Source organism: Bombus impatiens, unplaced genomic scaffold (genome assembly GCF_000188095.3).
Source record: "Bombus impatiens unplaced genomic scaffold, BIMP_2.2 scf_0320, whole genome shotgun sequence".
NCBI lineage: Eukaryota > Metazoa > Arthropoda > Insecta > Hymenoptera > Apidae > Bombus > Bombus impatiens.
In genome coordinates this window covers 198,467-225,279 of record NT_176739.1, presented here as the reverse complement: position 1 = coordinate 225,279, position 26,813 = coordinate 198,467, and the positions used below count along the sequence as shown (strand labels likewise).

Sequence of the window (26,813 nt, the reverse complement as noted above, 5' to 3'; positions counted from 1 at the left end):
TTCGGTGAAACAATGAAATATTTGTAAATAGCCCTTATTCTTGTACGTGTTAAAATAATACAAATTTATAATCAGTAAAAGGAAATAATTTAGGCCGCGAAATATATCTTATTTTTTATTAAAAATAAATAAAAATCTGAAGATAAACTATCCTGAAGAACTTCATATTATTCTTTTCAAATATACATAACAAAATCGAATTTTTTATTAGAGCGGTTTCTTTACCTAAGGAAGACTACGCACATGTAGAATTCACATGATTGGTTAACTCTCAGAGAATCGAGATATTTTCAACTAATTTCCCAAATTCAATAATAATAAATGTGGTATTCAATAAATGATAAAAAATACTGGTAAATGTAAAATATTTTGAGAATTCCACTGAGAGTTAACTTTTTCTAAGACAAAACACGAGTAGCGCTATTTATTTCCCTTGGGTTACGGAAAAACTTGACTCTTTCACCAAAGGTTTCTTACATAAGTTCACCTTATTATATCCTTACTCCCTATGTACTTTCATTATCATCGACGTAAATTATCTATTCAACTCTGGTTGTTAACTCTTTGCTTCATACATTCAAAGGTACATTAAAAAGTCGTGGCAGTACATATTATTTATATTAAGGCATTCAATCAAATTTCTTAAATAATTAACACATTCGAGGCGGACGCATCTTGTGGGTCTTGATACCAGTCTCAAGAAGATGCTAGTAAAATAATTTTCTACAGAAATCAGATGGTGGGAAAATTGTGTAAGCATTGAAATAGATATTGGTTTAAATTCTGAGATAAAAAGGAATTTAGTAGGAACTTCAAAAGCTGGTCCTGCTAGTTCTTGGAAATTCTCTTTTAATAAGATTTTGGCCTCGAATGGGTTAAAAATAATTGAAAGAAAGCTTATATAAAACAAAGGGTTAACATAATATGACGTGATAAACGTGAACAAGTCACTTACTCGGAATCACCTTTAGTTTACGGAATAAATCCAAATGGATGCGGTTTCGCCAGCCCAGTTACATGGGCCAGTTAAAGCTCATAGTCGCATGCTTAAGATTGTACGAGTTATAATAATCGAACGATAGAAAAATTTCCTTGATAGTGACTTCACGAAATGGAGCCGCAATGATATTTAAACCTCTATCGGATCTGCAACTGGTGTAGATCTATCTCGATGTTTTATGTGAAATAAGATCAAAAAAATGTATCAGTTTGTAGGTTATCTGTATTATATGAAACGATCTATTATGTGTATAAATACATAAATATTTAAATGAGAAAGAATTATAGGAAAAGTTTGGTATACGTTACTTTCGAAAATTCTCTTGTCTAACCCTTATGAAGCAGACCTGGGTTCACTGGAATAAATTCATGGGGAACAGAAGAATGAGGAACAGAGTGGTTGGCAGCGTGAAGATCCCAACGACGCCGGAGCCCAAGTTGTCCTGCACGACGTTGTCGTAGCATCTGGCGACTAGTCCGAAGTCTACTAGGTCCATGTGTTTCCCGTTGTATTCGATTGGCGAGATACAATAATTTCTCTTTTGAAATTCGCTAACAGTGCCATTGACAAAATCGCTGTCCAATACATTGTGAGCCTGACAGTCGCAGGGAAAGTGGTTATCAATGGCGCTGATAGAATTCACTTCCAGGTTGATGTCTTTGACATGTCGAGGCGCCTCCAATACGTGATTCCCATGAAATCTTAACATATCTATATTGTTCTCATACCTTAGAAACAATTTCTCGATCAGATCGATCTTGTTATTTACGATATTCAGTCGATCAACGTGGGTGAGCCCAGTGAAGGCATCCTTCTCGACGATGCCCAAATCGCTTTCCTGAATGTTCAACGATTGTACATAGGACAAGCCACGGAATGTGTAAGATTGAAGGGAAGACAGGTCCATGTAGGTCAACTTTAGGAGACCAATATACTGGAGGCCATCGAATGCGTCCGGCTCGATCGTTCTTATTCCTGATGGGAATATCAGGCGAACCACGTTCGTCAAGCCTGAAAACGCGTGGCTTTGAATTCTGAGCAACGGGTTATTGCTCAATAGAATTAAACGGACATTGGAGGTGCCGGCGAATGAGTAGCCTTCGATGTATCGTATCTTGTTGTTCGCCAATAATAATAATGATACGTTTTGTAGAGCGGCGAAAGAGAATTTCTCGATGAATGGTAGAGGTGTATGTTGAATGGAGAGTTCACGTAACTTGCTCAAACCTCGAAATGCGAATGGTCGTATGGTTGAGATGTTGTTACCATCCATCGTCAGCTTTCGCAGCACTCTCAAGCCGGCGAATGCGTCGCCTTTTATTACCGGGAAGTTGTTCTTTGTCAGGGAGAGCTCCTCCACTGTTTGTGGTAGCTGCTGAGTAGGAATGTCTTTTAACCCACCTGTATTGCAGAGAACCTGTAAAATTTGTTGGTCCGTTATTTTTTGAAAAAGAAAAGAGAATTTTTTTTTTGGATACTTTGAAAAGAAGATTCTCATTTTTAGAAAAGCCATTTATGTTTTTCTTTTTGGTAGTAAATTATGTTACGATGCTGCATTTGATTTCTAGGTGGTTAATTAATTTCCTGGAATCCTGCTTTCCTCTTGGAATCCCTACGTGCACGACTATGTTCAGCTAGGCTTTGCCTTCTAATTCTCAAAGACCATTGTGTCCGCACATGGAGTAGTGTAGCATGCGATTGGCTGGTACTCTATGTAACGCATATCTCTTTCGGAAGCCTAATTAATTGCGGATAAACACGGAAAACTAATTCCTATTGAGCTCTTAATCCATGTCAAATTAAACTTCGATTTCTTTACCTTGTTATGTTACGAATTTTTACTGTTTTAGGAATGATCCAATGAAATTGCCGTTTCCTGTTTTATAAGCATCCTATAATTACCTGCTTCGGAGATAGGCAAATGCATTCTGCAGGGCAGCCCCAATTTTTCGCGGTACTGGTTTCCTGTTCTAAGGTAAGCGTCGCTGTCCACAGCAGGTAATAAATGCAGATCTACAAAAGCCATGAGAGAAAGTACAAACAGGGGTACATAAGAGATACCTAGATGAAATGGAGTGAAAGAATTCTTTTTCGAACATGCGAGTGTCGGCGTATCACGGACAGGAAGCGCGGATACGATCCACACACGCGAAACTCGTCTCATTTGTACCTGCGCTCTGCAATACATCAATTCCAGAGTTTTTAGGGCGCATGCCTCAGCATCCAGGAAAACGTCGCGAGCAGCTGCCAATATTCCAACGTGTCCTGAAAAACACCAAGTCCCAGAAAAAAATATCTCAACACACACACATCCCGGAATTACGATTCGTCACTGGTTTATTATTTCAATCATCGCGTTGATGAATGAGAGACGCGAGATCAAAGAGCTTACCGTAAACAGGAAGGACAAGAGAGCAGGTTGACTCGGATGGAGGTCCTACGATTAACCGGGAGGACGAAACGGGCCGGGGAAATTTCGCAATCCGTGGCCGCATTCACCGCCTGGGCTCGAGGCTTTATTTCTCCTTAGCCACCTACCCCCACCCCCGGTGAACGATCTGCGCAAGCCCATAATTATTCTCTTGGTGCGCGTAGCCTGGAATGAGACTTATTAAACGTACAGAACACTGTGGAGCGCGGGATGACCAGAAGCAAGCGTACTGACCTAGGATAATCCGGCACAGTCTGTGGCTTTTGATCATCTTAGCGACTGGTCCAGGATGTCGATGTAGTCATGCAATTCCGTTTCTTTCTACTCACCCTACCTCTTTGTGCCACCTTTTCGTCTTTTTTTAATTAGTCTTATCCTTTTCTGATTTTTTGCCTTTCCTTGGTTCCCCTTACCTTTCCTTGGCTCCTGACACTTTTTACCATTCATTTCTACTCTTTTTGGTATCTCGAGCCATTTTAACCCTTCCTCAGTATCTCTACCCTTTCCTGATTCTACTTAACCTTCCTAGCTCTCACCGGCTCTTCTCCTATTTTGTTTCGCCTCTTCTTGTCCTTTTCTAGCGTCCTAAAGTCTTTGCTTTCTTCGGTCTCTCTTACTTTTCTATTTGTCCTTAACTTTCCTCATCTCTTCCTGATTCTTTCTACAGTGGCTACAAAAAGATATTCATCTATCTATCATTCTCCATATCGATATCCATCATTCTATGTATCAAAGCCTTTACATATAAATCGATTAAGATCAAGTATATCAAATTTTGTACCATTTAATAGTACTTTCCCATAACTATGAAAATTTTATTAACAAGCTAATTTCAAATTTGTTAACGCTAAATTGTCCTTTCACTTGTAACTGATAACGTGTCTTGCTGCAAAGATGTTGTTTTATCATTTAATTACCATACAAAGTTAATTCGTTGGTTGTTTTATAATCAGCTGAGGGCTGGCTGTCTCGTCGTTTGATTGAAAGTTTTCCTTGCGGGGATATTGGTGAACTGTTCCTGACACGACGACGATCAAGAAGGGGTTTTCACGTAGAGTGAAATCTCTTCAAAGATAAGTGGAACTGGTCTCAACGTTGCCTTTGAACAAGAAAAAAATTCACTAAATATATTTTAAATTATTCATTGTTAATTAACTAACGAGGTCTTTATCGTTAATTTATAATTATATATATAATATTTTGTTTATAATATTCTCTGATCTACATTTTATTATTATAGTGAGTTAATCGTGACTAATATCGATTTAAGTAGTCTAGACCATTTAATACAAATTAAGGTACATAATTTGAACAGGAAACAGTTTTCGATTGTTATTAATAGAGTACAGACGAGTACTAATATTATCTTCTCTGTCGATAATGTAGGGAACGACATGTTATTTAATAATACAAAATATAGGACTTTGTAATAAGTTGATCAGATTGGTGGTTTGAAAAGAAATTTCTTCAACTATTTACCGGTTTATTGTTAAAAAATAAATCTTAAACATATATTAATTAATATACAAAGAAAAACCATTTTCTCAGGAGTTTCTCAGAGTAATATATTTTATAACAAACTTGTACAATCCTAGTAACATACATCCACATAATGGAGATAGAAAACTCCGTGTTTTTGTCAAGGGTGTCAAACATTAGAAACTTACAATTAATTAAAAGTGCATTTTCATGTATACGTGTATATATGTATGTATGTATGTGTGTACATGTACATAAGTGTACATTATTTTATAGCAGAAAAGTCAGTCTTAAAAAATAATACGATGCTAAATGTACATGATAAAATTACTATGAAAAAAAGACAACATTCTATGCCACAAATTTGTTTAAGATGATTATGTACAATCTTAACTTGGCGATTATTGTAATTAAAATTCTTTATTTTAATTTCGTAAGGCATCGAAAATTGCATTTATGTACCATTTAAAATTTATATCATATAAGTAAGAAAACCCATAACATTTTATGCTAAATCATTTTTATAATTTTGATCTAAACCATTCGAATGATCTTACAATTTTCTATATATTAATTATTATTAAATACGCTTCAATTTGTTGTTTTCTACCTCTTTTCTTCATTAAGTTCATTATTCTGTGCAAAAATTGTTAACGACATCTTCGAGCGCGAATTTTGAAATTCATTGATATGTTCTTGAGCACCTTGCACTTTTAATTTACAACTATATACTTTCTCTCTTTATTTTGAACACATTGTATAGTCTTTTAAATATATCTCAGTCTAAATATTTGTTTCGGTTGAACTATTTTTTGCCTGGTTAGGCATGTTATATGCATATCTATTTCGGCATTGTTATATATTTCTATCTTTCTCAATTTTAATATTTCTTTCTATCGCTACAATATGGCCTCAATATTTGTCTATATTGAAATCAGTCATTTTTGTATACAAGGTGTTCTAATATCATGGTATAGGAAGGGATACTATACTACAGTATATATATATAGTGAGTCAATAAATCGAGAATATGGAATGAAATTTTTTCACGTGGCACTTTGTTTTCAATAAAATCAAACTTCAAAATTCGATCATGTGAACTTTGCTAATTACCGGCTGGTTATGAGTAAACAGTCAGCATTTATTCTACGTGAAATAAGTTAGAAGCATAGAATAAAGTTTCTCCGTTTATAGATTGTTGGTTTTTATGAATTTTTGTATTTTTATAAACATAACTATAGAAATAAAATTTAAATAGGAATTTGTTTCATCTGCTAAATATTAAAATAAATATTCTATTTTGGATATTTTACGCTAATATAATTCACATTACTGTCATTTGCTTATCATTCTAATAGTATATTCAAAATCTAACACCTGGCCTTATATTGCACTTCAAATATTATAAGTGCTTATCTGGAAAACTAATGATTCTGATTTATATTCACTTACCAGCTCACCAAAGGTATATTTCTGTATATCGTATGCATTTTGTGTATTTTTGCGCCTCCAAATTTCTCATAAATGCATAAAAATCCGCAGTATATCCACTTAAGACCACAATAAATTTCATTCAACATTTTCGACTTATTTTCTATCTTAAAATCGCTGCCTTATCATCATTGTGCCATGATTTCTAAAACATTCTGTATAAACATTATTTCTCTATTTTACAATCGCATCGCGATCAGCGTACAGGTACAGTGTGATAATTTTATTATATGCAATAGTAACAAGAAATTGTCATTTCATCTGACACTCGAGTGCTTTGAGACACTTGATTGTGTTCAATTTTTCATTATTCTACAATTCTATTGTTATAATAATAAAATGCTATAAAATATGTAAAATGCTGTAAAAATAGAAAGCAAAATATTCAGGTGAAATTACAATTTCGTGTTATTCGTCACCACTATTAAATAATTCTCCAAACAGCACATACTACTACCAACTGCGCAAAGTTGTTCTCCCGCGAAAAAAGTAACCAATAACAACCCAGTGCGGGAGGACAGGAAAATTTCAAATGGTCGTTTGGCGCTATAAATTTTTAAACAAATCTATTGAAATTGTTATGCAATTGATATTTGTTGATTTGGAATAATTATTAAACATATTATTCGTCACACATTGGATATCACTCATTCACGCAACTTTCTTCTATGAAGTACGGTATTCTCTTTGAAAATACATTGCCTTGCGTTTGTATTTTTCTCCATGTTCACTCAGGATGATTGTTTTATCAAATTCTGTTTTCCGTTCTATTTTAATATTATTGATAAAGAAATGAATACTTTCCAAATTTTTCACTTTGCATTTTGTATTTCAGTAACACGTTTCAGTGAAAAGAATTATAACTGAAAAATAAAAAGTGCTTAAATCTATTTTCAAAAAGAACATGTGAGTCGTAACGTATGTTTTAAATTTATTACTTCACTATCTATACGTAGGTAATATGATATAATATAATATAGCAGACAATATATATAATAATGTAGGTTCGGCTCTATCAGTCTTAACGTTAATAATGAACACTATTGTTCGTTGTACAATGAGGTAGTTCGTTCCGTGTAATTATGTATTAATATTTCGAGGTAGTATTAATCCATGTATGGATTAATATTTAGAGGTAATTCATTCGTATGTTATTATGCATTAATATTTAGAGGTACTTCATTCGTATGTTATTATGCATTAATATTGAGCAATATTGCAGCTGTATCCCAGGGCCATTGATCAGTAACGCTAATGTATTCTTATAATTAGCAACAAATTAACAGCGATATCATCAGTCAATAACACGAAATTATTCAAAGTGTATAACTCCATCCTTTTTTTCTCTTTCTTTATGCTTTTTCAGAATATATATATATGTATGTATGTATACATGTATATAATATATAGTTTGTATATATAATCTATGTCTTAGTGACAGCATTTAATGCTAAAGATAGAAAATCTCTCTTAAAAGAAAAAAAAGAATTAAAAACAAAATTATTAAAACAATATACAATCTCTTCACCTTTTTCTTTCACGCGGCATTTATATTCTATAAAAATCAATGAAGATTATAAAATATTACTACTATGTAGATTGCTAGATGAGAAAAAAACGAGAATATCGAATCACAATGATTACACTGAATTAAAAAAAAACAAATATATATATTCAATAGTTCAAAAGTGTTTAAAGCTTAATGCGATTCGAAATTAGTTTGTAAAATCTTGAAGATCTTTCGCGTATCATCGAAAGCCCGTTTCTGCGATTAATCTGATTAAAACGCATTTCTTCAAGACTTCACAAATTAAAATAAGCTAAAAAAACAAAAACATATATATATGTATATATAAATGTCATCAATTTCATTAAATATTCGAGTAAGAACATTTGCAAAGCTTTTCTTCCTTATCACTAACAACTTTTAATGAACTACTGATACTTTCTTTTAAATTGTTAAAGTACGTCAATATGAGAAGGCACTATATTCCTTATTAGCATTAGGCTTTAACAACTTCGGAACACAATCGTTGATTATACTTCAGTCTCTTGAACTCATAACGCATGAATCAGTCTTGTGCAAGGTAATCTGAGAAGAACCTCATATACCAGATTCCTTATGTATATACGTATGTTTTATGACTTACTTTTGCGACGACACTCTATTATTGATCCCTGAGTTATTTGTTAAACGTTGACTTACTTAATTGGCTTCTGTTTGGTTGCGTCTTTTAATCCATTTATATCGCCTTGTTGCTCTCTCTGAGGCACACACAAGTCTGTGATTGTCTCTAGGGGGATCTCCCGTGAAACGAACAATCAGATCATCGTCAAGTATAGGATAATTTTTTAAATTCGTTATATTACGAAGCTGGAACGTATTTTCGTTTCACGGGACACTACGGATACTTGCGTATAACTCCTTCTAAAATCCAATGCCCTTAAATTATTTGGAAACTTTTCGAACAGTTCCCATGAGATAACGGACTGAGTAATAGTACGTTTAGTATCTGTCAGAGGTATAGCCTGGTAATCATGAGAGATAAGATAGTAAACCTAGGTTAATTGTGACTACACGAATCAGAGCCAATATCCTCCTCGTCCTTGATCACTGAGGTTGGTGGGACTATCACACGAACATCCGACTTACGACTTATAGAGAGATCTTCGACTTGATCTTCGTTCTGCTGTTTCACGGAATGCACTATGGGGCTAGAGGTACAACGACTGGCGTCCAACATCTCCCGGTCTACAAGACCGTCTCTCGACTTATATGTATCGAGGATAGATCCAGAACCCTCGATCACACTGCCACTCTCGTTCTCGTTTTCCGAGAGGGCACCGCTGTAGATGTTGCCATTTGCGTTACCACCGATTCCGTAAGGAAAACAGGCGCCACTACCATTCGAGCCACGTTTAAATGGTCGTGATGTCGTGATTCCTAGTTTTTTCACCTTATCGTAAAGAGTTCGAGAGGGTACTCCGTACTTACGTGCCGCCTGGAGGGCACTCATTCCCGAACGTACTGCCTCGATCGCAGACATTATGTCGTCCCTCGTGTATTGCTTGTACCGTTTCCATTCTGGCTTTTGCGCTGGTACGTAGTTAACCATCCCTGTAACAAAAAGTATTAATTGTGTTTAATATTTGATTTATGATATACATATATTCTTTTATATTTAATAACAGTAATATATAGAGTAATAGCAAAATTTTGACAGTACATTTTACAGGTATATTCAAACACAAAATGTTATATAAACATAAATCATTTAGAACTTCTGTCAATTCCACGCTACTGAACTTTTTTGTGTGGATAATTTTAAAAAAGAAAAATATATCAAACAGGTATTAATACTGAAGCTGATTGGTTCATTAAAATGAAGCAAACTCAAAATAAGTTTTATAGTATAACGTATTAACAAAGTTTAGCTGCTAAATCATAAGAAAATTGAATTTTTTATATTAATTTCTTTTCTCTTGCCTGGTTTAATGTCTGGAATATATGACTGTGGCGATGCTTGCTTATCGTCTTCATCCATTATAGACACATCAGTATAAGGACTATGTGCAGGATCCCCATGAACTACATCCGTACTACTGCGCCTGTCATTCTCATTCGAGGAGCCATTACTGTTGCTTCTGAACTGATTTTCGTGGCTATCCGGGTGCAAGAGGGGAATCCCTTGGGAACTATCCGCGTGACCTTGACCCAGCACCGTTCTGAGAATCGGCGTGTCTCTGTTCATTAACATATTTGAGAGTTTCCTGCGTTTCAATGGAGAAGTCTCAAAACCGGTTAAAATGGATGATGACCCGCTTAACATGGCAGAATGTTGATGTGTCGCCGTCTGGTGACTGGAGCTGGAATGAGTGATAGGAATCCCTGGTAGAGGCCACATTGGCAGCGGTAAACGGCTACTTCTATCAGCTGGTGATTTGCCATAAATATCATAAGTAGTCCCCGTAGAATGTGGAGGAGACGTATGATCGCTACTGTGAGCTGCGCTGCTGGTTGTACTGGTGCTTATGGCTGGAGGAGGTGACATAGAGGTTTCAACCTCGTCACGACGACCTTGGGGGCCATTTTCTTCAACCAACCCTTTCACCTTTAGTACTTCCGCGACTTTTAATAACCCAGCCAATTGCTCTTGAGCCACGTTTACTTCGCCTCGGTACATATACTCCAGGATGGCTTTGATCTCAGAATACTTCACGTCTTTCAATACGACGATAGGATGCTTGCATGGCAAGTCAATGAACAGAGTTTGGAAGTAGGAGGAACATGCTGCTAGGACCATCTTGTGGCATTTGACAGACGCGCCTCCGTCAACTGCCAAAGTCACGTCAGTGAATGCCTCATTTTGCAGCAACTCATCGAACACTGTCAGTAAATTAGAGCGGTGATTGTTCCAACGCAAACAGTACTGCTGCGAGGTACTCGCCATCTCGGTTAACTCAATTAGCAAAGCGGGTTCTGAAAGAAATTGCGAATAACGAGGTTAACACTAATTAATTATTTACTATTATATGATTAGAACTGACTAATAAGCATCGAACACGATTAATTTTTTAATTTGTAAAATTATAGGACACGGTAAACTGGAATTTACAAAATAAAAATGTAAAAATGTTTTAGGAGGTGCTTTTTACGCATCCTTTAACAATTGAACCGCTAATTGGAAATGAAATTCATGGGACATAATGTTTTACGAGGTATGAGTCATGCTTGTGAAACTACCCTCATTTAACAATCGGATACTGCGCATGTGCAAGACGCGTGTTATGCTATAACGCATATGCGGAAGTTAAAATTCGAGCAACATTGATCTTGCGATGAATAAATTAAGCTTCAGCGAGCAAAAACTAAGAAATAAAAAACACGTTAAAAATATGTAAACAATTATTATTACAAACATTATTATTAATAAAACTTACTAATGATTGACAAACATTAATCCACGATGCATACTGCATGAAATATAAAATATTGTAAACATTGATAATGACAAGTCTACGTACGTATATAACAAATTAGAAAAGAATTTATTAGTATAATTCTGAAACATCTATGACATAGTATTCCGAAGACTTACATTTCCAAAACTCTGGCGTAGTACGGCGAAACTGTTCAAATGGCCGCCGAGTAGTACGTTAGGAGATGTACGATTAGTTAGCATATGTGTGCACTCGCATTGGTAACTCAATTTCGTTGAAGCCAGACGACAGAAACGTTGCCGTAAAGAATCCAACCCCTAGTGACTGCACATAGCGCGCGGAAGCGCGTGTATACGCGAAACCGCCGATCAAAGCAAATCTCTTCACATCCCTTTAATCTTCACCAGTAATAGCCAATCATTTTGCGAACAGATCATGTACACGGTCTAATTTACAAAAACAAAATTCACCCACGAAAGTTCTTATCTTCGTCTTCTACTGTCGTCTTGGTTTTATCTTCTATTGCTATCCAAATGTTTGTCCTTGTCTTTCTTAACATGTGTATTGTTCGATATTTGTATATCTTCACTAAAGCTTTGTTTTCGCAATCGTCACATTAGTTTCTTTCGAGGTTTGGTGCATTCCTGATGATGATTATAGTATCTTTGAAAGCAGCGGTGTCGCTAGTCGATACGATACGAGTGCACACTCGTAGCAAAAGCAAGCTTTAACGTATTTAGAAACCCTCTCCCACGGCCTACTCGGCGACCACTGACGAGCCGTGCGTGGAAGACGCACTAGGCCGAGCTGGTCATGGCTCTCCTCGCATAGGGGTGTTCATACGTGTGCGTTCGTGCTTCGTCTGTCGTCATTGTGTGCGTATATCCAGTGGCGTAACTGACGTCCCTTTATGCGAAATATTCTAGTTAGGACTTTTAAATGACGTATCATTAATGAATGAAATGCATTAGCAAGAAATGAACGGTACCCGAGAACGATTAACGAAATAACTTTGTCCAACAGAAACGAAATAACTAGGCGATTAACAAGTTTGTTTTAATGAGTAGATTATGCGAACCATAGTCTGTTCGTAACGAAATCTGAAGAAACTAATGTTTCATTGAATCCCTAGATATTTAACTGCAAATCTTGCTAGTTTTCAGAATGCAAAATTTGTTGCATCTAACTATATATTTGATTATATTATTGTATTATTAATAACAAATAACAATTTGCAGTATGCTTCTATCACTACTCATTATCTATTCATTAAAGATAAATTAGTTTCAGAAATGAGCCAAATTGTATAATTAAGATATTATGAATGTAATTTTAAACTATGATAGTTTATATTGATAATGACTTGCAATTTTAATTTCATATTTTCTGTAATATTATACTATTTTATTGGTGTAAATTGTGCTATGTAGTATTTATACCATTGAAGTTCGGCTTCAAAGGGCGTAAAAAAGCTAAAAAATATATAGATGGCAAAGTTACGCCACTGAATAGCACGCACAAGGAGTCTTGCAGAGGCATCGTCGCCCCTGGTTGCATGATCGGCCAATCACACTGCGTCTAGGCCAATATCCTGCGGGGTACGATGCATACACATCTAAGTGGTGCATGCTTGCACGCGTGTGCGTGCGTGGATGACTATGCGGCATCGTATGTGTACACCCACGTCTTTCACCCGCGTATCAGCGCTAGCGATGGATATTAGATTCCCTGTTTCTCGCAAGTTTTCGAGCAACGGCTCAACTTTTTTATTTCCTCGAAATTTTTATCATGACTTCTCTACCATTTTGTATTTAAAAATTCTTATTATCTTGCTCAATTACAAAATTGCCTCTTCGTATTAGTTGACACTGTATTGTTTCAATGATCCTGAAATGAATGAGTATTTTATTGTAGTATTCCTGCATGAATATATTTCATTGGTATATAAAATACAAATTCATGATAATATGATGAAAATTCTATTTAGAAAGCAACAAATATTCAGTTTACTTAAGCCTTCCCTGCCTTTACAACGTTAAACTTCATAAACTTTAAACTCAGTCTTCTCACTTTACAAACTAATGGAGATAGTTAAGGAATAGAGCGACAATATACCTTTTAGTAAAATTAGGAGATTTGTTGCAAATCTTCCAGGATTTATACGTATAGATAGAGAGATACAGATGTTAAAAATTGTGAAAACTGAAGAGGCATCTTAAGACCATCACTAATTATCAGTGGACTAATGTGCGGCAAGGTACGAGAAACCTGCGTGTCTATATGCGTTCCCGAAAATTGTTACCACGCCCTGGCTTCTATGCAACTGTCGATTGCGCTTACGTCCTCTTATAAAATCTTCGAAAATTTTTCCCATGTTCCTGGCAAATCAAACCGTATTTCATCGTAACCAGCAGTATAACTTTCTATTCTTCGATTCAACTCTTTCTACTTTGTAATAAATTTCTAGAAGTTCATTTCCATAGAAAATTAAAAAAATAGATCTACTGTGATGATTGCAATGAAAATTCATATAGGGAGTAAAATAGAAGGCTGAATGAAACATAGCTAAAAAAGCTTGCCAGTTCTCTCTTCTCTTCTTTCCCTCACGAACAGACGCACGTGGACGTCGTTTCCTGTTTACTAGGGCTCGCGAAGTGGCGCATTAAGAACGGGCCGAAAATATGCGGCTCGATTCCCACCTTATCTCGACCAGTTCGTACAGCAAAAGAAGAAGTAGAGACGATAAAAGCGGGGCACGATAAAAGAAAATCGTTTTCCTGCGTGCTCGCGTGCACGTATGCATAGTTTTACACTGACATCGATAGAATTGTGAATGTGTTAGTGAGTGCGCCATCGGACGAGACCCTTGGGCGAAGAAAAAGACGAAGGAAAAGGGGGAATGCGAAGCTGTTAAGGTGAATCCTTGTATACCGTTGCGCCATCGAAAAAATTCCATATTCGATGTCGGCTGAACACACCGACCTCGACTAGACTCTTTCTACTTCCACATAGTGAATTGGTCTTTCGTGTTAATTTATAAAATTGCTATGTTCGTTCCTCTTTCAGTAGGATATCTAAATCCAAATCTAAATTTATCTTTCAGAAGATGTCTAAAACTAGAGAACACTGTTTTAATTGTCTATTAATATTATTAATAATTTTCACTCAATCAATGTCGAATATCAATGAAATGGAGAATTTCTAAATTTAAAAAATTAACAAAATCTAAATTTCAACTACGCTATTTATAGAATTACCTAAAAATTGAAGATTTGCAGTTTATTGTACAATTTGAAGTTTTCTTTAAATCATAAAGTAAATTGGAATCATAGAATTGATCTTAGTTTATGCACAAGGCATTTTGGAATAGTTGCGGTTCCATTTAATAAAACAACCAGCCGGAGCTCCAGATTTAGCAGCCAGCTTACTCCCTCTTGTCTCAGGACGACCAGATTTTCACTAAAAAAACGCAGGACGAACGAAAAGCCATAGGCTGCTTCGTGCGTTCCGAAGGAGCCATTAAAAAGGAAGTTAGTGACTCCTCGAATAGAGGAAAGAAAGAACGAATAGGAAGAACATATTAGTGATAACTATAGCAACGTTGCACATTATCTATCGTGAGCAAAGCGATGATAGAGGGATACCAACTGTTTGCTTATCTACAGATAGCATAGAATTCTTGATTCCGTATTCTTGCGTATTTTGTCGCATCGTTCTAAAAATATTATTCTGACTACTTCTTCTTTCTTCTAGAAAACGAAGAGATAAAGGTTGTATAAATAATTCTGATAATTTAAAATAATATTAAATTGCGTTGATCACCGAAAATGAAATAAATGAACCGTTAGATATACACATGTGCATCCCACTTACGTAAAATACACAGAAGAATCATGTAGGTGTAGGCTATCTGTAAGGAAGGGAGCTTTACGTGGATCTAGGCTGGTCTCATCTGAAAAGATGCATGCAAGCGGCTTTTCAATCCCCTTGAGGAACCTGTTTCTCTTCACATACGCTTCTCGTCCTCCTGACTTCTCTAGAAAACTGTCTCGAAATTTTGCCTCAATCGTCTGAGCGAAAGAATAAAATTTAAATTCGTAGAACGTGATTATGTCATTAAATGCATATCAAATTATCTTTATTATTTAATTGTATCAAACTTAAAATGATGAACTGCTTAATCCTTCAATATAAAATCATTTTTTCATGCCATCTGATTTTAGAAGACTACATTAAAAAAGAACATTCTGCACCTTACTAATAAAATTAATTATTTCTAGTAATTATTTTTAGTAATAGTACTTTTTAATCATTTCTGTTGCTCCGAGATAGTACTTGTGTACTATAGAAAGAAAGGATGCACATAGAATTACTCGTGGAGGCCGATGACACAGGTGAATGGGGCGTTGCACCCGGTAGCTGCAATGAATGGTCATGCAACAAGGCAAAGCAGATCTTGAACAGTAGGAACAAAGTGTACTCGGTTACACGGAATAATTGCACTTGACGCCGGAGGGTACCCACCGGACCAACAATACTTTCGCTATTGTATAGGCAACAATGTATCAGCAGGTAGCCGATCATCGATCGGGGATCCCTTCGGTCAATGGCCTTGCAATGCACGCCGAGGCCTTTACATGCATCTGTACGAGGTGTTAATGTAAGAATCAAACCCTTCTCGCGTGTTTATTTATTTGATAATAATTCTCGTTCAATACTCTTCTGATCAAACTTCAAGCTCTCCTCTTCTACAATAATAATACTCTAATGGTATTCTTCTATAGTAATAATATTCTATTTACGCGAGCACATTGGGGGATGGAATATAGTTCTAATTAGTGAAATGGAATTCTATGACGTTATTATAGAGTCATTCCTTTAGAACTCTAATCTGTTTCTGAAAATTGCTGCATAATCTAACCTGTTAAGATAGATTAAAAATTTAAATAACTACAAATTAATTCGTGTTCTAATGTTTGGAAATAGATATTATTTTTGAATGGTAGGAGTGGTAGTATAACCATTGTAAAACAGCAGCCATTTTAATCGTCCAGTGGATTTCTATGCATCAGTGGTTAGAATATTTTCAGTGTTGCAATAAAAAGAAGTAAGGTGTATGTATCCCATATGCAGGGCCAAGGTTTATCTGTGGTGGACGAGTGTCAGTGGGTCGACACCCGCAAACCGGTCCTGATCACGTGGAATGTGAGCCCGCTGTGCGATGTTGCCACGTATATGCATGATTTCCCAAAAGTGCATCTACCGTAGGCCTACTGCACGCAACACGCGTGCACGCACGCACGGTGCCCTCCCCTCTTACGACTTTCGTACGATTTCGGGAAAACTGACTCCAAAATCCGGGTTTCACAAACCAGCCCCTGAAATAATATTCAGATGTTAGATCACTGCATTATATACACGTTGATATAAATTACATTTGTTAGCTTCCTTTTATTTCATTTATTTTCCCATTTTTTATGCTTTCAACCTCGTATTTTGTCATAATAGCTAAAAATTTAACTTTGTAATTGATTTTAAAGTTGTATTATTATATGATCCTCCTTGCGCAATTAACCTGACATCGATAAAATCTTACAAGTCACAAGCCACACTTTGACAAGGAAACAGATGAAACTTTATTAATAAATTTTACAAATTACAAATGATCTAATTATTCCATTGTAAATGTAAAATTTCTAAATTACAAAAAAGTAAGTAATAATATAATTAGCAACTTGTAACTTGTCAATTCACTAATATTATTAGGTGATAAATTATTATACAAGAGAGCCCTGAGTCCTGGAATGGATAGAAAAAATATGTTCTATTTCCAGTATTAAAACAGAATAATTTCTTTACCAAATCAATAGACTTTTAATATATTAAAAACTGGAAATAGAATTTACTATAAAATGTAGTGGAAAAGAATTCCTATTGTCGTTTAAAACTGAACAAGTTTTACCAGTATTATTAACGCCAAAAACCAGCTCTTCGAGTATTTTTTTAAGAAAGAAGAAAGATAGGAATACCATATTTCATTTAGAAAGTGGCGCATAATTTACGCATCTATGCGCGCGCTATTCCCGCTCGTTGGACAACCCTACCCTTCAAGGTCATTCCTTTCCTATTCTTCTGCGCCCTTTTTATGTCTGCCCGGATGGAATAGAAGAGTTTTTATAGCGGTATGTCCTTGGAGCTTGACAATGCCGGTTTCCTGTATGAGGCACCTGTTGTATCGCTGCTCTTTTCTTCGCCACGCCTAATGTGCACATTCGACGCGATCGAAGAATTTATTTCTCTCTTTTTGCCTTCTTTCTTTCTCCTTTCTCTTCGACCGTTACTTCGAGCCACAGTCAAAAATAACCTGAGACTAAGTGACGGAGAGTCCTTTTTAACATGAAGAGAACTGTGCGAAAGTGTGGAGGATGGGATGATAAGAATAGCACATAGCTATGGGGGAGAGACATTTTGTCTAAACTATGATCCCCTGTTTTCCAACTTTCGGTAATCGAGAAACTATTTTCCATGTTACAAAACTTCGACGAAATTATCCTTAATCAATAATGAACCCTATAAAAATTTACCTAAATTAATAGACTTGCACATTGTAAATGAATGGATATGAAACAAAAGTAATGAAAGTTTAATATGTATATAGTAACTGAGCATTTTATATAAATTGTAATTGGGAAGCCCTACGCCAATGCATGATTTTCCTAATACCAACATTTCTCCTGATATACGTTTTTGTGCATCATGGCGTCTCCTCCGGCGAAAAAACTTGGTGGCCGAGCGATTACAAGAGTGTGATGTAATCCGCGCGCGCGCACTAGTCAGGAGGTCAAAGAAATGCCCATAGCTTGTTTTGTACGCGGAGAAGAAAGTCGTTGAACCAGATCGCCAGAGCATCGACCACGGAGTCGACGGCCGGTAAGTGGAAGTCTCCGCGAATAGAAACCTGTTTCTCCTTGATCGCGTGTTCCACGCCCTTTCTTCTGGTCCCCGGTTCCCCCAGAAACGGCCCTTATGTATGTTACAGGGTCAATCTTCGATAAAATGTTGCGGGCTAGGAATGAGTAATAAGAACTTCTCCTGCCATCTAAAGGGAGCTATGGCTAAATTCCGTGAGAAAGGTTAGATTATTTTGTTTCTTCGAAAGGGCGTTGCAAATTGTAAGCTTCATTTAGGAGTCTGAGAGGATCGGTATTATTAGTGGAAACTGTAATAAGAAATATATGAGTTAGTAGTGAAACTATATAATGATAACCAATGTGTGATAATAAGAACTATTATTGTATATTTATATTATTAATATTATATAATACTATTTTATATTATATGATATAATATAGTTTTAAAGTTTCAAATATTGTTAGTCAATCCTATATTACCAAAACTGTCTTCTTATTTGGTATCAGAGCTGAATATGTGTTTCCTCATACTTCTCAAAATTTTCAAAATATTGCTTGTCACAATATTAGAACATTGGATGTATTAAAATATTACTTGTTTTTATTTTTACTTTATCAGCTATTCTTTCAGCTATCTTTGGACCTAACAGGCTGTTTTCATTTCTAGCCATGCTATATAAAAATCGTCTGAACTAACATAAACTAACACTGAAATCAGAAGATTTACAAAAATGTACTTACCATATGTTTCTTGTGTAACCTTCATATGTAATATAAGAATATTAACATTGCATTATAGTTTCAAAATAAAAACGTAGATCTAAATATTATCATAATTTCTTTACCCTCTTTAAATCATTCTCTAATCTTTCAATTTTCGAAGTTTTTAATTAAATTATTTTCATCCAAAAATCCAGAGGTATTTAACTAAATTTTTACTTACTCAATCTGATGTAATGTAAATCTGAATAACGTGAATTAATAATAATAAAATCTTCATTCATTTCTGGAGTCAATTTTTCAAACTCTCCATGCGAGATCAAGATGAAAGTGGTGCCCCGGCCGTTATTTACGAAATATTCGATTTCAAACCTCTTATCGATTCGATAATCGGAACCATTTTCATGTTTTTCAATAAAAATTATCGAAATTACCAAATCCTAACCTATATGATATAACCTCTATTACATAATATGAATAAAATTTGAATCCACTTTGTTTCCTTAATTGAAATACTTAGAAATGAGAAGATTGTATTCTCTCCTTGGGAAATTTAAGATTGATCTGAATTCTGAGATTTTGAAATGTTCTTTTTGAGTGCCTAGTTTCATAGAGATGGCGCTCAAGTTAGGTTACTTTAATACAGTGACCTCGATCCGTGTATAAAACGTCGCTTAGACGTTTAAAAATCGTCTGGAACGTCATTCTTATACGATATAATTTCTTTTGAATTTGACAAATATACTATGCGGATAGTAACATGGAGGCATTAGTGCAACGAATAATTTCAGATACAAGCGACGAATTTTCAAAAGATATAGCCATCTTTGAGAAAAATGTATGTTTAAATGTCTCAAAGATTTTTGTGAAGAGTTAATAACATAAATTGTTTTTGTTTGATATTTATTTTTATATTATTTTAGTATGGAAGCAGGACTGTATTCGAAGAACTAAACCACGATAAGTTACGAGAAAAGCTGTGGGAAAAATTGTTTCATTGTCTGTCAGATAATTCACAGTCATCACTTCATCATAATTGTTTATCTACTTTACGGATACTTAGGTAATACTATAACATAGCTGTGTGGGCTTGTATGAGATACAATATGTTATTGGATATGTTGTTTTATGTGTGCGGGGTATATATAAAAAAACTTTATTGAATAAACACATTTTTATTTTTAGCAAAACATTAGAACTTTTATGACAGCCACTTTGTGTTATTGCTTTAAATGTAGACCTATAGCTTTTGCTATTATTATTAAGTAATTCTATTGTTTTTCTCCATTAACGTAGCAGAGACAAAACAAAGCTATACGAATTAATCACAGGCGAAAGACTAGGTATTATATTAAATAATGCAGCTCTAAAGGACACAGGTGCAAAAGAACATATTTATACCAATGGTAAGCACATTACATTTAATCGCAAAGTGTTCAGATAAATATCAAATATTTGGAATTATTTTATTTATTTATTTTGCAGTTACTGTCGAAGCTCTCAAACTATTATGTAATTTAATATTCAACAGTGCAAAGGTACAGGAAATATTACCAAAAACACTTTGTTTGCAATGCCTAATTGAACGTATGAAAAAATACAATGACCACATTCCATACGAAGTAACATTATTCGATACCAGAATTGTATTCCTGATTACTGCCCTAAATGCTACCACCAGACATGTTGTCAAAACAGAATTAAATGGAGATGAGTGTCTGATAAAAATGTTGGAAAACATAAGCAATCAATATGAACAAGATGAATCACATGATATCAAGGAAGATAATGCAACATTACTGTGTGAAATTTTAAAAGCATTATTTAATTTGTATATAAATTCAGATGATATGGCAGAAGAAGAGAAGAATAAGAGTTTAGTTTTAATTTTGAGGAAACTATTGTTATCTGAATGTAAGAAAGAAGATGATCTTCAGAGGTATTTATTACTTTTTACATTGCCATATATGTATATTATCTTATGTTGTTATACTATTTTTATATTCCAGCAACATCGCAAATCTATTAACTGTAATACCATATTACTGTTATTCAGTAATGATATCTCCTAGTAAAGAGAAACACAAACAAATATATCAAAATATGGACATGAGTGCAGTATATGTTTTATTAAAATTTTTAGACAAAAGACTAAATTACAAAACCGATTTAATAGGAAATCTCAGTCCAATTGTTACTACTTTTATCAGAATGGTTAAAGCTGAGAGATTGATTAGAAAATATGCTAGGTTACAGGTAGAACTCTCTTCCATTTAGATGTTCCAAGATATTTAAGGTTATTGCATTAGTTATTGGTTTTTTTGCAGATCTTACCTCCCTTAAGGGATGTAATGCATCGCCCAGAAGAAGGAACTACTCTAAGGGCTAAACTGTGTAAATTATTAACTTCTCCTGTAGTAGAGGTACGAGATCTTGTTGCAGAGTTCTTGTTTATACTGTGTAAAGAGAATGGTAAGGCTACAAATATTTAATAAGTTATAATATATATTTAGTTAATAATATATTCCTGTCATTTTTAGTTGTTCGCATGGTAAAGTATACTGGATATGGGAATGCTGCTGGTATGTTTGCAAATAAAGGATTATTAGGATCGAATAAAAAAAAGCCAAATTACTATTCTTCTGAATCAGAAGACAGTGAAACTGAGGAATACTTGAAACATAAGGAACAGTAAGTTTAAGCTTAAGATCATAATGAGTTTGTGTTACGATTTTAATAAAATCTGTACTTACAAAGGATCAATCCTGTGACTGGTTGCTTTGAACATCCAAAACCTAATCCTTTGGAAGGAATGTCAGAGGAACAGAAAGAGTATGAAGCATTGCAGCTTCTTGGTCTTGTTGATAAGTTAACGAGGTTTGTACTGTTATTTATTTATTTATGAATATAATAATCAATTTGTCTTTGGTACGATGTTTATGATATATTTGATTATTTTAGGGAAGGTGTGATGCAACCTTGTAGGATTGGAGAAGACGGGAAACCAAAGCCGATCGAACACGTTTTAGAATTGCAAGAGAAACTGCCAAAACAACAATATGCCCATCAGGATTCTGATTCTGATTGAATGCTGAGAAATACTTCTTATATATAAAACTATATGAAAGAACAGACATGAAATAAAAGCATGTATGTACAAAATGTTCTTTTACTTTCGTACCCTGCTTCGTTGTCAGCCGAGTTCTTCATAATTCGGAAAATCCAATGGAGGTGAAATAGTCGTATCTTTAAATTGAAGGTCGTAGAAATATAAAGAGAACGATATTAAAGTTGGTTTGCTTACTTTATTGAAAAAAGAACAAAGAACAACATTACAAATTAAACAATTGGCAGGAAATAAAAAATATAACAGTTTCCAAAATCACATGAAATATTTTAAACATTACAATTTTGGTAAATTATGTTATGTGCTTTCGTGAGCATCACAATATATTTATTATTGCATTTAGTAAGCCTATACGCAGACAAGAACGTATGTTTCCTACATATTTGAGTAACTCTTTCTTTTTCTCTTTTGCTTGGAAACGAGATCCGCGCGGGGCGTAACGAAGTTGGGCGAATTGACAAAGGTAAATGGCGAGAGAATAGAGTCTTATACTTTTTTCTAAATACTTCTCACTTACGAGATTTCAAAACGAACAAAATGGCGTCTTAGCGCAATGATTATGCAGAATATCATTGTAAAAGAACTCTGAAAAATATATTCAGAGCAACAATCTGTTCCTCCTTCCTCCCAAGTTCTGCCCGTCCCGCAGAGGATACCTTTCCAAAGATTATATCGCGCGCGTGTACATTTGACAAATATATAAGTAGCAACTGTTTTCCACATATCTTTAAATACAATAATATTAATGTAATACGTAGATTAAAATATTTTACTTTTCATTTTATTTTTTTTCCATTTTATTATTGTTTGTAAAAGTGTATATAGAAGTGTATACGTATAATACCATAAATTTGAATATTCCATATAAAAATGAAACTAAAAATTTAGTAGGTACCGACGTAGAGAAGAAAAAAGGAAAAAAAGGAAGAGAGAAAAACATTAATAATAATAATAATATTAATAATAATAGTAGTAGTAATAATTAATATAATAATCAAGCGGAAATCCCCGTTGAAATGAAAGGAGAGACTTCGCATTTCTCCATTTTCTTTATATACACATATATACATGCGTACATATGCATACTGTGCATAATATACACACATATATATATCGTAACACTTATATGTGGTGTATGTGTGTATATTATATAAGACTAGGTTTTTAACAAACTTTGGGGAAATTCGGTAGGAGTTGATGGTTGGGCACGATGAGGAATTAAAATTAGAATCATCAAAGATATCGCTCTTTTTTTTCTTTTTTCTTTCTCATTCAAAGGACTTAATAGAGAAACGAATATACATATATATCTATGTATTTTAATATGTACGTATATGTGTATATATAATATATATGTATATATATTTATATATATGTATATATATATTTATATAAATATTGAAATACTTTGAAAACGAAAATTCGCGGTTATAAATATATATATATATATATATATATATATAGATATATATATATTTTTTTTTTAATCTAAAGGCTGAGTAGTTTCGGGGGGAACTGACAATTCGATTACACGGTCGATATATGCATGTGCATTTCTCCCTTTTTCTTTCTTCTTACATATAACCGTACGTGTAACTCTCGCGCTAATTAATACAGTATTGATTTTTTTTCAACGTTTACAACGTCACCATGCTCCTTGGCATCCCATTAGCATATATAAAAAATATATTTGGAATACACGCTTTCTCCATATTGCATTTTTACCACTTCTCCCTTGTCTTGTACTATCCTTTTATACAGTTTACAGTTTTGAAGTATTTACGCAACATGTCGGAACATCTTTCTTTTTTTCCCATTTCCGTGAAAAGTCTCATCTAATAAAAAATACCAATGGAGGTCTCAGGAAAACATGGTTTACGCATAGCAAACCGTGTGAATTTCTTTTTTCTCTGTCTGTTATCAATTCTTCGCTTCACTTACTATTTCTTTCTTATATTTCTATACTCTTTGTTTGCTTTTCTGTTCCTGTTGTATGGTGTAAACCATATGCCCAATATCTATTTGGATATTGTGCTACATTAAATTCTATCCTCAAAGACATTGTTTCTTTACTTAATTCCAGTATACAGGAGTATATGGCTCGGCGTTCTTTTCTCATACATTACTGTTCCCTTTGTTTTATCAGCTTATTTATGACACCCTGACCCTCCCTATGTAGAACAAGTTTTGATTTGTTTCATTCTCTTTGAAGACATTTTTATTGTGAAATTGTCCATAGAAGCTCGTAAACAGTTCAGATCCAAAACAGATCTGGATTTAAAGATTTGTCAATCTTTCTGGAATAAGCAAGTCCTTTCACAATGTCTTCCATGATAACAAGGAAGACTAACAAGTCCTAATAATCCATTAGTTTGAATTAAAAGCTCGAAGCTGGACCTCTTTTGAACCCTTTATGACTAGAATGTTTCTGGAGATGCCATTCCCAGGTACAAGATTTGGCGACTAATGAACAAATTTGAAGAAACACAATTACAAAAGACCAAGATGAAGGCAAAAGATAAGAAGAAATCCCTTATATTATATGAAATAAGCAAATTCCCTGAAAATTTTCTTATCTAAATCTGAAACAATGTACGAAGAGAAATTAGAATAAAATTCGTTTCCCTCGCTAACTATCAAATATTACTTACCACCTTCTTTAACGATACAGCTTACGAATAAATTACAAACTATAAATAACATGTTATTGCAACATTGCACGTGGGATAAGCTGCATGTTTCTTCTGTCATTTCCTACCTATTGCTTAAAACAGTATCACTTGAAATCTTTACCTTTTGTTACTTATTTGCTTCGGTTCCCTTCAAGATTTTTGTGACTGCTGGCTCAAGGAGGCATTCAAATGATAAAATCACAGAAATCCAGTTGTCAAGGAACGCCGAGCCAGACACTAAGCCAAGAATCATCCATTCAGATATAATTTTTGTTGCTAATGAATGTAACAGGATTTATTCATAGAAGAACTGTTTCTCTATTTTGCATTGAGGACGTTTTTAAACCTGTCTTCCAGTCTAAAACTAGCTGCCATCTCAAAATTGAAGTGTACTTTTGTTGGAAAAGCGGAGGTTCCAAGTTTTTGTCGTTGGAAAAGTGAAAAAACACACAGAGAGAGATCACGGGAAACATCGAAGGGCGTGTACTTACGCCGATGGAATGCAACGGTTTCTTTATGTGTCCATTTGTGGTCAATTTGATATGTCAAAGAAAACATCTCCGAAAAAAAAAGAAAAAAAAAAGGAACGCGTGTCTCGTTAAAATTAATATCAAAGTAAAACGAGGGTTTTGTATACATATTAGGTGTGTGGATATATATAATATATATGTGATATCATATATATTATATATATACATCATATGTTAATGAGTAGGAAGAAACGAAGAAAAGAAAAAAAAGAAGTCACATTTCTTTCTTTTTACTTCGCCCTCTATCAGCCCGTCCTGTCATTTTAAGTATTATTAAACGTCAAGTAACTAATGCAAATATAAATAAAGCTATATCAGAGGCTTAGTAAGGAATGAAACCAAGTTTATACGCAACTACGCGCGTTTTGCTCTCCCTCTCTTTCTCTCATCCCTTTCACGCTTGCACACGCACGCCTCCTCTCTCGTTTTTATACTTATTACCTAATCATAGAATACATTTAAACATTTGTACTTTAACTGACTAAGCAAGGATTTTTTTTTATAATCGTTTAATATTTCTGTCTTTCCTCATTTTTTTCATTTTTATAATTGTTGTGTGTGTATATATATAGATATATTATATATATATATATAATAATTTCTTCTTTTCTTTCTTTCCTTCTTTTTTGCTCCTTTCTTCATATTTTCTTTTTTTTTCCTTATAACTCTAGAACCACTGATACCCCATGTATTCTTATTTTTTCTTTTTCACTTATTAATGTTTATAATATAAATGGAACTCAATTTGAAGAAATCATCATTAAATAAATATGGATGACAAATAAAACATAAAAAAAAGAGAAAAATGATCGCGATCGAAGTGCTTCTATTTCTCTTCGTTCCGTTCGTTAAATTATGCAGTCTGTCGTTCGCTTTTTTTAAACTTCGTTTTGTTACTTTTCTTTTACCTTTTTTTTTTTTATTATTTTATTTTCATTTTAGTCTTTCTTTTGGCACTAAAGAATTTCACTACGCGTAGCGAATAGTAAAAGTCTGCGGAGGATTTAAAAAAACGAAGGATAAAAATTAAAAAAGAAGATCGGCGGAAACTGTGCGGCCTGAACTGGCGAGAAATTCAAACCGAGGGCCTCCCAATTTCTTTTGTCGGATGAAGAACAATCGATATCTCGTTTCCTCTCGAATCGAGCCAACTAATAAAAGATTAAAAATGATTATTTAACGAAGGCGGAACGGGGAGAGAGGAAGTGGTATGAAAATAATGGCCGTTCTGTAAATTGAGAAACTTTCCTCGGCGTTTGTCTTGAGATCTACACATCGTCTTTTTTCAACTTGAAAAAGCAAAACACAAAAAATAAAAAGAAAAAAAAATGTAAAGTCTTAACGATTAACTACATTTAAATTAATGCTACTATTAAAAAATAGTAATAATGGTCGCAATATAATAATATTAGCAATAATAAGTATAATAGCAATAATAGTAATAAGAGCTGTTCAAGAGCGTTCGCGCACTTATTTGAATTAAAAAAAAAAAAAAAAAAAAAAATGAAAAA

The 26,813-nt window shown here is 34.3% G+C and overlaps 3 protein-coding genes and 1 long non-coding RNA gene across 9 annotated transcripts; 2 read left to right on the top strand and 2 right to left on the bottom strand.

Annotated features, from left to right (window-relative positions):
• Nucleotides 1-404: 404 nt before the first annotated feature.
• On the bottom strand, nt 405-4,071 carry LOC112211969 (leucine-rich repeat-containing protein 4-like). Of its 2 annotated transcripts, none has more exons than XM_024367406.2 (5): nt 3,666-4,071; nt 3,393-3,596; nt 3,171-3,313; nt 2,903-3,013; nt 405-2,417 (listed from the first exon to the last, which is right to left on the bottom strand). In XM_024367406.2, exons 2-5 carry the CDS (start codon nt 3,493-3,495, stop codon nt 1,353-1,355), a joined length of 1,422 nt encoding a protein of 473 aa, XP_024223174.1. In that variant the 5' UTR covers nt 3,496-3,596; nt 3,666-4,071; the 3' UTR covers nt 405-1,352. The 2 variants fall into 2 exon arrangements, with proteins under 2 accessions (XP_024223174.1, XP_024223175.1); XM_024367407.2 differs by having other exon boundaries at nt 3,171-3,265.
• On the bottom strand, nt 3,834-12,488 carry LOC100740019 (protein tramtrack, beta isoform-like). 5 transcript variants are annotated; one of them, XR_002946615.2, is made up of 5 exons: nt 11,501-12,486; nt 9,889-10,881; nt 9,062-9,519; nt 4,349-4,530; nt 3,834-4,101 (listed from the first exon to the last, which is right to left on the bottom strand). XR_002946615.2 is itself a non-coding variant. In XM_033320583.1 (4 exons), exons 2-4 carry the CDS (start codon nt 10,850-10,852, stop codon nt 4,499-4,501), a joined length of 1,461 nt encoding a protein of 486 aa, XP_033176474.1. In that variant the 5' UTR covers nt 10,853-10,881; nt 11,501-12,488; the 3' UTR covers nt 4,349-4,498. The 5 variants fall into 5 exon arrangements, 4 of the variants coding, with proteins under 4 accessions (XP_033176474.1, XP_024223173.1, XP_024223170.1 ...); XM_033320583.1 differs by lacking the exon at nt 3,834-4,101 and having other exon boundaries at nt 9,055-9,519; nt 11,501-12,488; XM_024367405.2 differs by lacking the exons at nt 3,834-4,101; nt 4,349-4,530 and adding an exon at nt 5,524-8,731.
• On the top strand, nt 4,480-5,246 carry LOC117151626. The gene is made up of 2 exons (XR_004461686.1): nt 4,480-4,594; nt 4,672-5,246. It is a non-coding gene; the product is annotated as an uncharacterized LOC117151626 (long non-coding RNA).
• A 6,709-nt stretch (nt 12,489-19,197) lies between the features above and the next one.
• LOC100750003 (synembryn-A) lies at nt 19,198-22,135 on the top strand. Its single transcript, XM_003489359.4, has 9 exons — nt 19,198-19,811; nt 19,897-20,036; nt 20,270-20,379; nt 20,459-20,912; nt 20,983-21,229; nt 21,301-21,445; nt 21,514-21,664; nt 21,731-21,850; nt 21,935-22,135. Exons 1-9 carry the CDS (start codon nt 19,734-19,736, stop codon nt 22,059-22,061), a joined length of 1,572 nt encoding a protein of 523 aa, XP_003489407.1. The 5' UTR covers nt 19,198-19,733; the 3' UTR covers nt 22,062-22,135.
• The last annotated feature ends 4,678 nt before the right edge of the window (nt 22,136-26,813 follow it).